General features: G+C 41.9%; 1 protein-coding gene across 1 annotated transcript in view; it reads right to left on the reverse strand.

Annotated features, from left to right (window-relative positions):
- Positions 1-2,081: 2,081 nt before the first annotated feature.
- SH3BP5L (SH3 binding domain protein 5 like) overlaps positions 2,082-15,712 on the reverse strand; it is a 36,814-nt gene continuing 23,183 nt past the window's right edge. The window contains exon 8 of the mRNA XM_070416718.1: positions 2,082-2,682. Within this exon, the coding sequence (XP_070272819.1) occupies positions 2,578-2,682 (105 nt within the window). The 3' untranslated portion in view covers positions 2,082-2,577. The remainder of the gene's footprint in view (positions 2,683-15,712) is intronic.

The following is a 15,712-nucleotide window of genomic DNA, read 5'->3' on the forward strand; positions in this document are numbered from 1 at the left end:
CTCAGCCTTCTTTTTTTTTTAAACATTTTTGAAAATATATTTTTATTGATTTCAGAGAGGAAGGGAGAGGGAGAGAGAGATAGAAACATCAATGATGAGAGAATCATTTGTCGGCTGCCTTCTGCATGCTCCTTACTGGGGATCAAGCCCACAACCCAGGCATGTGCCCTTGATGGGAATCAAACCTGGGATCCTTCAGTCTGCAGGCCGACACTCTATCCATTGAGCCAAACCAGTTAGGGCAGCTCATCCTTCTTGAGGTCTGTTATTAGTGAGATAATCTAGCAAGGGCTGGTCATGTCCATTGGTATCTTGGATTCTTATGTTTGTACATTAAAATAGCAGTCACTGAATATGGCACCCAGAGGATGCAGAGAAATCACCAAGAGCACAGAGTGCTCCGTGTGAAATGATGTATCTGGAGGCGCTTTGAAAGGCAGGGAACCATCAAAGCACTTGCTTTTGTATGGCTGTCGTTGTTTCTTAAAAGGTAATGCGAACCAAGAATAAAAGGAAATTAGATTTCGGTCCTTAAAGTCAGGAAGGGTGTACATACCTGACACAGATGCACCAAGTCCTGAGGTCGGCAGTGCAGAGTGCTCTGATGAAGTCACTGAGAACTCGGAGAAGAAACAAGTTCTTACTGCCACCTGCATAAAATGTCTGTAAAAACACAATGCTAGATCTGCAGGTGGGAATATGGGTTGGAAAAAATTTACTTAAACCAAGTTTAGAAATTGCATGAGTATTTGATTAAGAAAGTTGTGAAAGTTTTGCAAGCTACACATATGGAGGACACCATGACAGCTGATTGCCTCAGCTGTGCAGAGTGACTCACATGCAGGGTGGCCTGGTGGATGTTGTACTCCAGCCCAGTAAGGGGGTGTGTGAAAGAGGGACTAAAGGGAGGAGAAGAATGGAAGTGTCATTCATGGTTTCTCGCAGGTCTTAAAGACATCGCTGTTGAAATGAAGAAGTGCATACAAGCAGACCTTTGTAAAGAGACGATAACTTACATGGGTTTTCCAATTGCTAACGGGAGTAAAAATTGCAGATCAGCCATCAGAAATGGGGCATGGGTCAGACCCCCAACCCCCATCTTCTTTGTTTTATCTCTGGAGAAGCTGCTTTATTGAGCTACAAGGGCCCAGCCATCTCCCTTTCTGAATTAAACGTGCATTTTGGGAGGCTTATGTATTCTTTCATGTTGTTAATTTCTCAATACTTACATAGTTGTGCATTTATTGACTCATTCAGCAAGGTTTACATGTGTACCCAGCCTCGCACAAAGTGGGTCAGGACCAAAGTCAATCCCTGCCTCTGAGAAGATCCCAGGGCATTTCCAGGAGTACACGCACAATGAAATGCTTAGAAAGCAAGACAAGAAGGTAGCCCAAGGTGATTGCTTTAGACACAAAATAGAAATGGCAGGGTGTGGATTTCATTAGGGAAGATGAAGATTTCAGATGTACTTTGAATAGATCTGTGTCATTTTATAGCAGGGGTGGTATGCATGGGGCTTGGAGATGGGGCAGTAGCTAGAGGCTAACTAAGGTCAGCAGCAGAGGGCAGTGATAGGGGCATAGAGGCAAACACGAAGACCTGGAAGCCTCTCTCTGTGAGTGATGGAGGCGGCACCAGCGGGTGAACACAGTGCACCCACTGCACTGAGGATGGCCTGTTCCCTTCATGTTGGAAAGCAACTCCCAGCTCCCTGGAGAAATGGTCTGAAATCAGAGGGCTTCTTGTGGTTCTCACCCCCGAAAACCATTAGAACCCTCTGGTAGCTCAGCTGGGCCACACTGGAGAGTGGAATTCAGGCAATCTGTATGAATCCTGGCCCCTGCCTCCATGCTTTTTGTCCTTAGCCGGTTTAGTTTTTATTCCTGCCCCGCTCTCCCTCCCCGCCCCCCCACCCCCCAGCTATTCTAACTTTTAGCTACTGTTAAAAAAAAAACAAAAAAAAGCAAAAAACAAAAAAACCCACTGAGGTCTGAGGAAAAGAGTAAAACTCTTTATTTACACAAAATAAAAGATGTTCAATTAAGCCAATCAACAAATGCATGTAAACACAAACACTTTCTAAGGATATAAAATGTCAATTGATGCAAAGTTTGAAAATTGCAAGTATTCTGTTTTAGCTTTAAATGAGCCATGCAATATAAGAACACTGACCAAATTAACATGTCTTATCTCAAAGGACTTCCAAATCTATTCTAATAAAAGGGTAATATGCTAATTAGACCAGGTCCACCAGACATCTTCCGGACGTCCGACTTCCTTCTGGACAAAGCCACCATGGCGGGGGCCAAGGCAGAGGCAGTTAAGGGCAATCAGGCCAGCAGGGGAAGGCAGCGGGGGCGATCTGGCCGGCAGGCAGAGGTGGTTAGGAGTGATCTAGGCTGTGGAGGCCTCCTGTGAGGAGCAAGGGGGCCAAACCCCACACCAGAGGGCAGTTGAGGGTGATCAGGCCGGCAGGGGAGCAGTTAGGCGGCGATCAGGCAGGCGGAGGCAGTTAGGGATGATCAGGCAGGCAGGCAGAGGTGGTTAGGGGTGATCAGGCAGGCAGGCAAGCGGTTAGGAGCCAGCGGTCCCGGATTGTGAGAGAGATGTCCCAGATTGGAGAGGGTGCAGGCCGGGCTGAGGGATATCCCCCCTGCACGAATTTTGTGCACCGGGCCTCTAGTATATAAAGAAAAGTCAACTCAACTCAAAAGCTAAACTCATGCCATTGGTATCCCTCAAATAAATAGGCTAAATATAATCCAATAATTTTTATCATAATGAATGGTACTCAAACTATAGTAGGTCAAATATAAGGATTTATTGGCATTTTAAAACAAGAGGCAGATGTTTTTTTCTTATTCCACTGAAAGTATTTTTGCTTAGTTTTCTGAATAAGCCCCTCTCCTGTGAAAAATGTTGCAGATAGTCTTTAAAATCACTGAGTGTATACATAAAAATGTTCTGAATTATCACCAGTTTACAGAACTCTTAAATGAAATAGAATACAGGAGATTTAATTACCTTGTGTCCTTTGCCAACACTTGCTAGGTGAATCCTGAAAGAGTTTTACAAACTTTACCATACTGTTACCTCCAATTCAAGAATTCCTTGAAATAAAAAGAATACTTAAGGGAGACTCAAGATGGTGGCGTAGGTATTCGCCACAGCCGATAACCACATCAAAGTTACAACTAAAATACAGGACAACCATCATTCAGAACTGCCTGAAAGCCAGCTGAATGGAAGTCCTACAACTAGAGAAGTAAAGAAGAAAGCACACTGAGACTGGTAGGAGGGATGGAGGTGCAGAACAGGCTGGTCAGACACCCACATGTGGCGTGTTTTTAATTAGAAGGGATATCTAGGCTGTGGAGGCCTCCTGTGAGGAGCAAGGGGCCCAAGCCCCACACCAGACCCCCAGCAGAGGGCCCCAGAGCTGGGAAGAGAAGTCCCTATAACTTTGGGCTGTAAAAACCAGCGGGGATAGTGACTGAGTAACAAGGAGGCTGCTGAAGACCCACACAGTTCCTCTTAAAGGGCCAATGCATTAACTTATTCACCTGCTCCTGCTGAGCTTCCGCACTGGGGCAGTGGGTTAGGGGGATCCAGGGACATATGGGGAGGAACTGGATTATCTGGCATCAGAGCAAAATGAGAATAGAGAAACCATACCTCTATATAATAAAGGCCATATATGGAAAACCTACAGCCAACATACTCAATGGGCAAAAACTAAAAGTGATTTCCCTAAAATTAAGAATAAGACAGGATGTCAGCTTTCACCACTGTTATTCAACATAGTACTAGAAGTCTTAGCCACAGTGATCAGACAAGAAGAAGAAATAAAAGGCATCAAAATTGGAAAGGAGAAAATAAAACTGCCATTATTTTCCAAACACATGATATTATACATAGAATCCTAAAGACTCCACAAAAAAAAAAAATACTGGATCTAATAAATGAATTTGACATAGTAGAAAGATACAAAATTAAAATTTAGAAATTGGTGGCATTTTTATACACCAATAATGAACTATGAGGAAGAGAAACTGAAAAATCAACCTCATTTACTATTGCAACGACAACAAAAATAAGGTACCTAGGAGTAAATTAAACCAAGGGAGAAAAAATCTGTACTCAGAAAACTATAGAACACTGAAGAAATAAATTGAGAAATATACAAATAATGGAAACATAGAGTGTTCATGGGCTGGAAGAATGAACATCATTATAATGTTCATACTACCCAAAGCAAACTATAGAGTCAACCCAATTCCTATTATAATACCAATGGCATATTTCACAGATCTAGAACAAATATTCCAAAAACATACAGAACCAAAGAAGACCCCAAATATCTGCAGCAATCTTGAGAAAAAGAACAAAGTTGTAGGATCATAATAACAAATATCAAACAAAAATCAAAACAGCCTGGTACTGACATAAAAACATGCATGTAGGTCAATGGAACAGAACAGAGAGCCCAGAAATAAACCCATGTCTCTATGGTCAATTAATATTTGACCAAGAAGCAACAGCATGTCCTGAAATAAAGACAGTCTCTTCAATGAATGGTGTTTGGAAAATTGGGCAGAAACAGGCAAAAATATAAAACTAGATCACCAACTTACATTATACACAAGAATAAACTCTGAATAGATGTGACTTAAAGTTAAGTCACAAAACCATAAAAATCCTAGAAGAAAACATAGGGAGTAAAATCTCAGACATCTCTCATAGCAATAGTTTTGCCAATACATATCCTAGGGCAAGGGAAACAAAGGGACTACATAAACATATGGGGCTACATCAAACTAAAATTCTTCTGCACAGCAAAGAAAACCACCACCAACAAAAAAAGGGAGCCCACTCAATGGGAGAACATAATTGCCAATGATACATCTGATAAGGAATTTATAAAATATATAAATAACTTATACAACTCAACACCAGACAGACAAACAATCCAATTAAAAATGGACATACAGATGGTCAAAGAGAACATAGAGATGGAAAAAAGACATGTGAAAAAATGTTCAATGTCACTAATCATCAGAGAGATGAAAGTTAAAACCACAATGAGATATAACCTCACACCTATCAGAATGGCTACAATCAATAAATTTACTAACAACGAGTTGTGCAGAGGATGTGGAGAAAAGGAACTCTTGTGCACTGCTGTGAGAATGCAGATTGGTGCAGTCACTGTGGAAGACTGTACGGAGTTTCCTCAAAAATTAAAAATGGAACTGTCTTTTGACCCAGTGATCCTACTTCTATGAATATATCCAAAGAAACTAGAAACACCAATCAGAATTAATGTATGCACCCCTATGTTCATAGCAGCATTATTTCCAATAGCCAAGATCTGGAAACAGCCCAAGTGCCCATCAGTAGATGAGTGGATAGAAAAGCTCTGGTACATTTACACAATGGAATACTAAGCAATGGTTAAAAAAAAAAAAAAAAGGAAATCTTACCTTTTGCAACAGCATCGATAAACCTGGAAATTATTAGTATGCTAAGTGAAATAAGCCAGTCAGAGAAAGAAAAATACCATATGATCTCACTTATATGTAGAATCTAATGAACAAATGTTATAAACTGACAAACAAAATAAAGAGGCAAGGATACATGGAACAGACTGACAGCTGTCAGCGGGGAGGGTGTTGGTGGGCTGGATGAAAAAAGGCAGTGATTAAGCAATATATGTAATACATAGACACAGACAACAGTGTGCTGATAACCAAAGGCGAAGTATGAAGGGGGTCAGGTGAAGGAGGGCAAAGGGCGGTAAAATTGGGATGGAAAAGGCTTTGCTTGGAGCGATGGGCACATGATGCAGTGTGCAGATAATGTTTTATTGAGTTGTACACTTGTAACCGCTATGGTTTTGCCAATAAACTTAAATTTTTTTCTACAAAACAACGATAATCTAAACAGCATGGTATGGGCAGAAAAACAAACACACAGACCAATGGAACAGGATTGGTAGCTCAAAAATAAACTCACATTTATATGGAAAATAATTTCTGACAAAGGAAAAAACATATAATAGAAAAGATATCCTCTTCAGTAAATGGTGCTGGGAAATTTGGGAAGCCATATGGAAAGACTGATACTAGACTACAGTTTGTCACATACAAAAAAATTAACTTAAAGGGTATCAGAAAACTAAATATAAGCTCTGAAACAATAAATTACATAGAAGAAAACATAGGCACTAAATTTATGGACCTTGGTTTTAAAGAAGATTTTACAAATTTGATTCCAAAGACAAGGGAAGTAAAGGCAAAAATAAATGAATGAAGAAACCATCAACAAAACAACAAGAAAACTCACTGCGTGGGAAAACATATTTGCCAATGTCATATCTGATAAGGGCCTAATCTCCAAAATTTATAGGGAACTCATACAACTTAACAAAAGGAAGATAAACAATCCAATCAAAAAATGGGCAAAGGACCTAAATAGACACCTTTCAAAAGAGGACATTCAGAAAGCCAAGAGACATATGAAAACATGCTCAAAGTCACTAATCATCCGAGAGATGCAAATCAAAACAACAATGAGGTACCATCTCACACCTGTCAGACTGGCTATCATCAACAAATCAAGAAACGACAAGTGCTGGAGAGCATGTGGAGAAAAAGGAACACTCGTGCACTGCTGGTGGGAATGCAGACTGGTGCAGCCACTATGGAAGACAGTATGGAGTTTCCTCAAAAAACTGGAAATGGAACTCCCATTTGACCCCGTGATCCCACTTCTAGGAATATATCCCAAGAAACCAGAAACACCAATCAGGAAGGATATATGCACCCATATGTTCATAGCAGCACAATTCACCATAGCTAAGATCTGGAAACAGCCTAAGTGCCCATCAGTAGATGAATGGATTAGAAAACTGTGGTACATCTACACGATGGAATATTATGCTGCTGTAAAAAAGAAGGAACTCTTACCATTTGCAACAGCATGGGTGGAACTGGAGAGCATTATGCTAAGTGAAATAAGCCAGTCAATGAAGGAAAAATACCACATGATCTCACTCATTCATGGATAATAAAGACCATTACAAACTTTTGAACAATAATAGATACAGAGGCAGAGCTACCTCAAACAGACTGTCAAACTGCAGCGGGAAGGCCGGGGAGGGTTGGGGGGCAGGAGGGAGGGGGGTAAGAGATGTACTGAAGGACTTGTATGCATGCATATAAGCATAACCAATGGACATAAGACACTGGGGGGTAGGAGAGGCCAGGGGATTGTCAAGGGCGGGGGGGGGGGGGAGAAAAATAAATAAATGAATGAGACTATATCAAACTTAAAACCTTCTGCACAGCAAAATAACTGCCAAAACAAAGGGGCAACTGTCAGGGCAGCAAGAGCACAGCTGCTCTGAGTCCGTGTATTCTTCTGAGTTCTGCTCCACTACACCAAGTGTCAGGGCAGGTTCCTTCCCGAACCCTGCTCGCTACACTAACTGTTGGGTCCCAGCCCTCTGCCAGGGGCTGGACCTTCTTGGATGCCGGATCTTAGATAGAGAAGCCATGAGAAGTTGTGGGTGTGTAAGAAGGAGTCTTTATTGTAGAAGCCAGTGGTCGTATAGCCATCAGACAAGAGTTCTTCACAGGAAAGTTTTATACAGGCAGCTGCACACCGGCTGGTGAACAAATACATCTTTCCCACAAAAGCAGCAGTAGCCTCTGCACCCACAGCTATTATCTGAGCAGCTACACGCTGCCCCCTAGACTCACTGCCTCACACAGTAGCGGCACCTGAGCTCTCTGCCTCAGCAGCTTCTCCTACCGCTCCAGCCTCACGTAGTAGCTACATCCTCTGTGCCTGCCTTTTCTTCTCCCCAGCACACTGGCTGGTTAACATGCATTATACTATTTAGACAAAAGAGGCTTCTTTCCAAGTAGTGACCTTGTTGTGCACCTGCACATAGTCCTTGGACATTCTGATTGATTCCCATGTTCAGAGTGGCCTTGGCCGTCCCGCGTACAATTAAGGCCTTTCACACTCTGAGTTGCCTTGACTATCCAGCGACTCTGGCATGGTTCCCACAACAACCAACCAAATACTAGTAAAAGAAGATATTTATACACAACTCTGACAAAAGGTTAATATTCAAAATATATAAAGACGGCAGGTCACTTCCAGAGCACAGAGAGGGGCCAAGGCTGCTCCCCACCAGGGGCAGTTCACAGACAGGGTGGGCAGGCTGCTGGCCTGGGGCAGGGTCCCAGCCCCCACTGCATGCACAGCCCCTCGCTGAGCAAATCCTGCTGCTGGAACCCCTGGCTGTGGCCGGGGTGGCAGCCCCAGGCTCAGGGGTTCTGCAGGCAGTAGAGCCGCCTGGACTCCTGGTTCCTAGACCGCAGGGCTGCTGTTGTGACTGGACGTGGCACAAGCGCAGTCCAGCAGCTTTAAGTTATTTTCCCTCCTCCTAGCAACACTGGATGTCCTATTTATTTGTCTTCCTGGTCTCGAGTGGCAGGACCTTCCCAGCAGGTGGACAGAGAGCCTGCCCTTGTGGCTCCCCCTGTGGCTCCCCGTGTGGCTGGCCTCTGCAGACACCTAGGGCTGGAGGCCCTGGGCCATGTGGGGACCAGGGAGCTGGGTGAAGGGGATCCCTACTTCTGACTGCCCTGCCCCCAGCCCCTCACCTTTGGAAACGCCAATGTGACTGCCCACTGGGCATGAAGTGCTCTGTGATCCGGTTCCCCTATGTGTGTCCCCCAAGTGCACGAATTTTGTGCACCAGGCCTCTAGTGTATATATAAAGAACTCATACAACTCAACACCAAATAAACAACCCAATTAAAAAAATGAACAGAAACTTCTCTTGGGTGGTGAAGACCTGGGGGGTCGGGAGGGGGGGCTGAGAGGACAGGTGAAGGGCTGCAGGATTCTCTCTCATCATTGATGTTTCTTTTTTTAAAATATATTTTTATTGATTTCAGAGAGGCAGGAAGAGGGGGAGAGAGAGAGAGAGAGAGAGAGAGAGAGAGAGAGAGAGAGAGAGAGAAACATCAATGATGAGAATCATTGACTGGCTGCCTCCTGCATGCCCACACTGGGGATCGAGCCCACAACTTGGGGATGTGCCCTGACCAGGAATTGAACCTCGACCTCCTGGTTCTTAGGTCCATGCTCAACCACTGAGCCATGCCAACTGGGCTCATCATTAATGTTTCTATCTCTCTCCCTCTTCCTCCCTCTCTGAAATCAATAAAAATATTTTAATTATTTTTTTAAATATAAAATGAAGTATTTTCCATAATCAGGGGAGCCAGAGCTCAGATCAGCTATGAAGACACAAAACCACACTGACAGACCACGAACTCCTAGTTGAGGCCATGAGAATGACCAGGACCCTGGGCCTTGGAGGCCCTGCTCCTGGTTTCAACTTCTCCCAAGCTGTGATCGTCCCTCCCAGTCCAGCCCCGGCTCCACACCTCTGGGTCTGGCATGGGGACTGCCCTGCAGAAGGCAGACCTGATGAAGGGTTGGAACAGGTGTGTGAGGAGCCTTATATACAGGTAGCTACACAATCTTTTTGAATTTTTTTATTGTGGTTGATTTCTAGTTTCATGCCACTGTGATCGAGAAGATGCTTGATATGATCTCAGTCTTCCTAAATTTGTTAAAACTTATTTTGTGTCCTAACATGTGATCTATCTTTGAGAATGTTCTATGTGCACTTGAGAAGAATCTATGTTCTGCTGCTTTGGGATTAAAAGTTCTGTAAATATCAACTAAATCCATCCAATCTAGCGTACTGTTTAAGTTTGGTATTTCATTATTGACTGTCTGGATGATCTATCCATTGATGACAGTGAGGTAAAGTCCCCTACTATGACTATATTGCTGTCAGTCTCTCAAAGTCCCCTAAGAGGTTTTTAAAAATATGGTTATGTGTTCCTATATTTGGTGCATATGTTTATAAGGGTTATATCCTCTTGTTAGATCAATGCCTTTAGTATTATGTAGTGAACGTTTTGCCTCTTATTATGGCCATTGTTTTGAAGTCTGTTTTGTCATGAAATAAGTATTGCTACTGCAGCTTTTTTTCCATTTACATTTGCATGTTGGAATATTTTTTCCACCCTTCAATTTCAGCCTTGTGAATCTTTTGTTCTGAGCTGAGTATCTTGTAGACAGCATATATATGGTTCTGGTTTTCTTATTCATTCAGGTACCCTATCTCTTTTCATTGAAGCATTAGATCCATTTACATTTAGGTTATTATTTTATTATTTTTAAATCTTAAGTAATCTATTGTTTAAATTAAATCTTTATTGTTGAAAGTATTATATATGTACGCTTTTCCCCCCATTTGACCCCTTCTACCCACCCCCACCACCTGCCATAGGCCTTCACTACCCTATTGTCTGTGTCCATGGGTTAGGCATATATACATACAAGTTCTTTGATCTCTTCCCATCCACCCACCCTCCCCTGCCTTCCCTTTGAGATTTCAGTCTGTTTTATGCTTCTATATCTCTGGATCTATTTTGTTCATCAGTTTATTTTGTTAATTAGATTCTACATCTGAGTGAGATCATGTGATACTTGTCTTTCTCTGACTGGCTTATTTTGTTTAGCATAATATTCTCCAGGTTCCTCTGTGCTGTCTCAAAGGGTAAGAGATCCTTATTTTTTACTGATGCATAGTATTCCATGGTGTAAATGTACCACAGCTTTTTTATTCATTCGTCTCCTGGTGGACACTTGGGCTGTTTCCAGATCTTAGCTATTGTAAATTGTATTATGAACATAGGGGTGCATACATTCCTTCTGATTGGTGTTTCAGGTTTCTTAGGATACATTCCTAGAAGTAGCATCACTGGGTCAAATTGCAGGTTCATATTAATTTTTGAGGAAATTCCATACTGTTTTCCATAATGGCTGTACCAGTCTGCATTCTCATCATCAGTGTATTAGGGTTCCCTTTCTCCATATCCTTGACAACATTTGTTCTTTGTTGATTTGTTGAAGATAGCCATTCTGAAAGGTGTGAAGTGATACCTTATTGTCATTTTAATTTTCATCTCTCTAGTATGTCCCCTTTGGAGAATTATCTATTTAGGTACTTTGTCCATTTTTTTAAATTTGATTGTTTGCCTTCCTTTTGTTAAGTTGTATGAGTTTCCTTAGATATTTTGGATATTAAACCTTTACCTGATGTATCATTGCCAAATATGTTCTCCCAATACAATGGGCTCCGGTTTCATTTTGTTGATGGTTTCTTTTGCAGTGCAGAAGCTTTTTATTTTGATGTAGTCCCATTTGTTTATTTTCTCCTTAGTTTCCTTTGCTCTGGGAGATATATCTGTAAACATATTGCTATGAGAGAAGTCTGAGATTTTGCTTCCTTTGGTTTCTTTTAGGGTTTTTATGGTTTCACTAGAGGCCCGGTGCACAAAAAATTGTGCACTCGGGGGGGTCCCTCAGCTCGGCCTGTGCCCTCTCGCAGTCTGGGACCCCTCAGGGGATGTCCCGCCACCAACACTGTGCTGGCAGCCATCAGCCTGGCTTGTGGCTGAGCAGAGCTCCCCCTGTGGGAGTGCACTGACCACCAGGGGGCAGCTCCTGTATTGAGCATCTGCCCCCTGGTGGTCAGTTTGTGTCATAGTGACCAGTCATTCCCAGTCTTTCTGCTGTTAGGGTCAATTTGCATATTACCCTTTTATTATAGAGAATAGAGGCCTGGTGCACAGGTGGGGGCAGGCTGGTTTGCCCTGAAGGGTGTCCCGGATCAGGGTGTGGGTCCCGCTGGGATGCCTGGCCAGCCTGGGTGAGGGGCTGAGGGCCGTTTTCAGGCTGGCCACACCCCCTTCAGGGTGGGGGTCCCCACTGGGGTGCCTGGCCAGCCTGTGTGAGGGGCTGATGGCTGTTTGCAGGCTTGTCAAGCCCCCTAGTGGGGATCCTCACCTCATGGGGGTGTGGCCAGCCTGGATGAGGGGCTGAGGGCCGTTTTCAGGCTGCCCACAGCTCCTTCAGGGCTGGGGGGTCCCACTGGGGTGCCTGGCCAGCTTGGGTCAGGGGCTGATGGCCATTTTCAGGCTGGCCACGCCCCCTGGCGACCCAAGCTCCCAGCCTCTCCTTTTTTTCTGTCTTTTTTTTTTCCCGGCTGGAAGGAGGTATCTGGGATTTATTTATCTTCTATGATTGAAATGTTGTAGCCTTGAGCGGAGCCCAGGGTAGGCCAGGGCAGGCGGGAAGCTTGGCTTCCTCCATCGCTGGGGGCAACCCAAGCCTCCTGCTCGCTCCAGCTCCTTGGCCGCCGCCATCTTAGTTGGGTTAATTTGCATATTCGCTCCTGATTGGCTGGTGGGTGTAGCGGAGTGGAGTGCTGGTTAATTTGCATGTTTCTCTTTTATTATATAGGATGACATACATTTAAGTCTTTTATCCATTTTGAGTTTATTCTTGTGTATGGTGTAAGTTGGTGGTCTAGTTTGATGATTTTTTTTGCATGTATCTGTTCAATGTTCCCAACACCATTTATTGAAGAGACTTTCTTAACTCCATTGTATGTTCTTTCCTCCTTTGCCAAATATTAATTGAGCATAGTGGTTTGGGCCAATTTCTGTGGTCTCTGTTCTATTCCTTTTATCTATATGCCTGGTCTTGTGCCAATACCACACTGTTTTGATTACAGTGGCTTTATGGTATAACTTGATATCTGGTATTGTGATCCCTCCAATTTTCTTCTTCTTTCTCAAAATTGCTGTGGCTATTCGGGGTCCTTTTTGTTGTATATAAATTTTTGTAATATTTGTTCTAGATCTGTGAAATATGCTGTTGGGTTTTTTTAAATATATTTTATTGATTTTTTACAGAGAGGAAGGGAGAGGGATAGAGAGGTAGAAACATCAATGAGAGAGAAACATCGATCAGCTGCCTCCTGCACACCCCCCACCCCCACTGGGGATGTGCCCGAAACCAAGGTACATGCCCCTGACCGGAATCGAACCTGGGACCCCCCAGTCCGCAGGCCGACGCTCTATCCACTGAGCCAAACCAGTTAGGGCAGTATGGACATTTTAATGTTGATTCTACCAATTCATGAACACAGTAAATTCTTCCACTTGTTTATATCTTCCTCTATCTCTTTTTTCAACATCCTGTAGTTTTCAGAGTACAAGTATTTTACTTCCTTGGTTAAGTTTATTCCTAAGTATCTTAATTCTTTTGTTGCAATGGTAAAGATTATTTGCTTAGTTTCTCTTTCTAAGAATTCATTATTGGTGTATAAAAATGCCATCAATTTCTGGGTGTTGATTTTGTATCCTGCTATATTGCCACATTCATTTATTAAATCTAGCAATTTGTAGTGGTCTTTAGGGTTCTCTATGTTCAGAATCATGTCCTCTAAAAATAATGAGAGTTTTACTTCCTCCTTTCCAATTTGGATGCTTTTTATTTCTTCTTCCAGTCTGATCATTATGGCTAATATTTCCACTACTATGTTGAATAGAGTGGTGAAAGTGGACATCCCTATCTTGTTCCTGTTCTTAGGAGAAATGGGTTTTGCCCATTGAGTATGATGATGGCTGTAGGTTTGCCATATATGGCTTTTATTATGCTGAGATATGATCTTCTATTCCCACTTTGTTGAGAATTTTATCAAAAACAGGTGTTGGATTTTGTCAAATGCTTTTTCTGCATCTATTGACATAACTGTGTGATTTTTGCCTTTCAATTTGTTTACGTGATGTATCACATTTATTGATTTGCTAATTTTGTACCAGCCTTGTATCCCCAGAATAAATCCCACTTGGTCATGGTGTATGATCTTGTTAATATATTGCTGAATCCAGTTTGATAATATTTTGTTGATGATTTTAGCATCCATGTTCAGCAGCATAAGTGTCCTGTATTTTATCTGTAGTGTCTTTATTTGGTTTTGGAATTAGGATAATGCTGGCCACATAAAAAGAGCTTGGGAAGTGTTCCTTCCTCTTGAACTTTTTTTTTAATAGTTTGAGGGGTATATGTGTTAGTTCTTCTTTGAGTGTTGGGTAAAACTCCCCTGTGAAGCCATCCGGACCAGGGCTTTTGTCTACTGGGAGTTTTTTATTATTATTATTACTGGTTCTATTTACTCAGTTGTTATTGGCCTATTCAGGTTTTCTGTTTCTTCCTGATTTAGTTTTGGGAGATTGTATTTTTCTAGGAATCTGTCCATTTCCTCCACATTGTCCAGCTCTTTGGCATATAGTTGTTCATAGTATTTTCTTACAATCCTTTGCATTTCTGTGGTGTCAGTTGTTACTTTACCACTTTCATTTCTGATTTTATTTGTGTCCTCTCTGTTTCTTGCTGAGTCTGGCTAAAAGTTCATTAATCTTGTTTATCTTTTCAAAGAACCAGGTTTTGGTTTCATTGACTTTTGTATTGTTTTTTTAGCCTCTATGTAATTTATTTCTGCTCTAATTTTTATTGTTTCCTTCCTTCTACTTACTCTGGGCTTTTCTTGTTGTTCTCTTTCTAATTCTTTAAGTTGTAGGGTTAAATAGTCTATTGCTAAGTTTCCTTATTTTTTGAGGTAAGCCTGTAATGGTATGCACTTCCCTCTCAAGACTGCTCTTGCTGTGTCCCAGAAACTTTGGGTTGTTATGTGTTCATTTTCACTTGTTTCCAGGAAGTTTTTTATTTGTTTCTTGATCTCATTGGTAACTCATTCATTGTTTAATAGCATACTATTTAACCTCCATGTGTTTGAATGTTTTTGAGTGTTTTTACTGTAGTTGACTTCTAATTTCATTCCATTGTGGTCTGAGAAGAAACTTGATATGATTTCAATCTTCTTGAACTTGTAAAGACTTGGTTTGTGTCCTAACCTATGTCCACTTGAGAAGAATGTATATTCTGCAGCTTTGGGGTGAAATGTTCTCTAAACAGCAATTAAATCCATCTCATCCAGTTTGTCATTTAGAGTCACTATTTCCTTACTGATTTTTTGTCTGGAAGATCTATCCAATGAAGTCAGCAGGGTGTTAAAGTCCCCTACTATGACTGTATTGCTGTCAATCTCTCCCTTAAAGTCCTTTAGAAATTTTTAAAAATATATTTAGGTGCTCCTATATTGGGTGCATATGTTTACCAGGGTCATATCCTTTTGTTGTATCGACCCCTTTAGTATTATGAAGTGGCCTTTACTGTCTCTTGTGATGGCCTTCATTTTTTTTTCTACCCTGACTTCTAATTCACTAATCCAATCCTCAGCTTCCCCTAATTTGCTTTGTATTCCTTCCAATGTGTTCTTTATTAGTGCTGTGTCATTTTGTCAGATATGAGTATTGCCACACCAGCTTTTTATTTCCATTTCTATTTGTCTGGGGGGAAAAATTGTCCATCACTTCACACTCATCCTGTGTGAGTCTTTTGTCCTAAGGTGGATGTTTTGTAGACAGCATATAATTGGGTCATGTGTTTGTATCCATTCAGATACCCTATGTCTTTTGATTGGAGCATTTAATCCATTTATATTTAAGGTTATTATTGGTAGGTACTTATTTATTGCCATTTTAATTCTGTATCTATATTCATCAAGAATATTGGCCTGTAGTTTTTTCCTTTGTAGTGCCTTTATCTGGTTTTGAAATTAGGATAATGCTGGCCTCATAAAAGAACCTTGGAAGCCGCCCCCCCCCCCCCCCACACACACACACACACACACCCTTCA

The sequence above is a fragment of the Myotis yumanensis genome, unplaced genomic scaffold, assembly GCF_028538775.1.
Source record: "Myotis yumanensis isolate MYYU_CA2020_CCGP unplaced genomic scaffold, mMyoYum1.0.hap1 SCAF_5, whole genome shotgun sequence".
NCBI lineage: Eukaryota > Metazoa > Chordata > Mammalia > Chiroptera > Vespertilionidae > Myotis > Myotis yumanensis.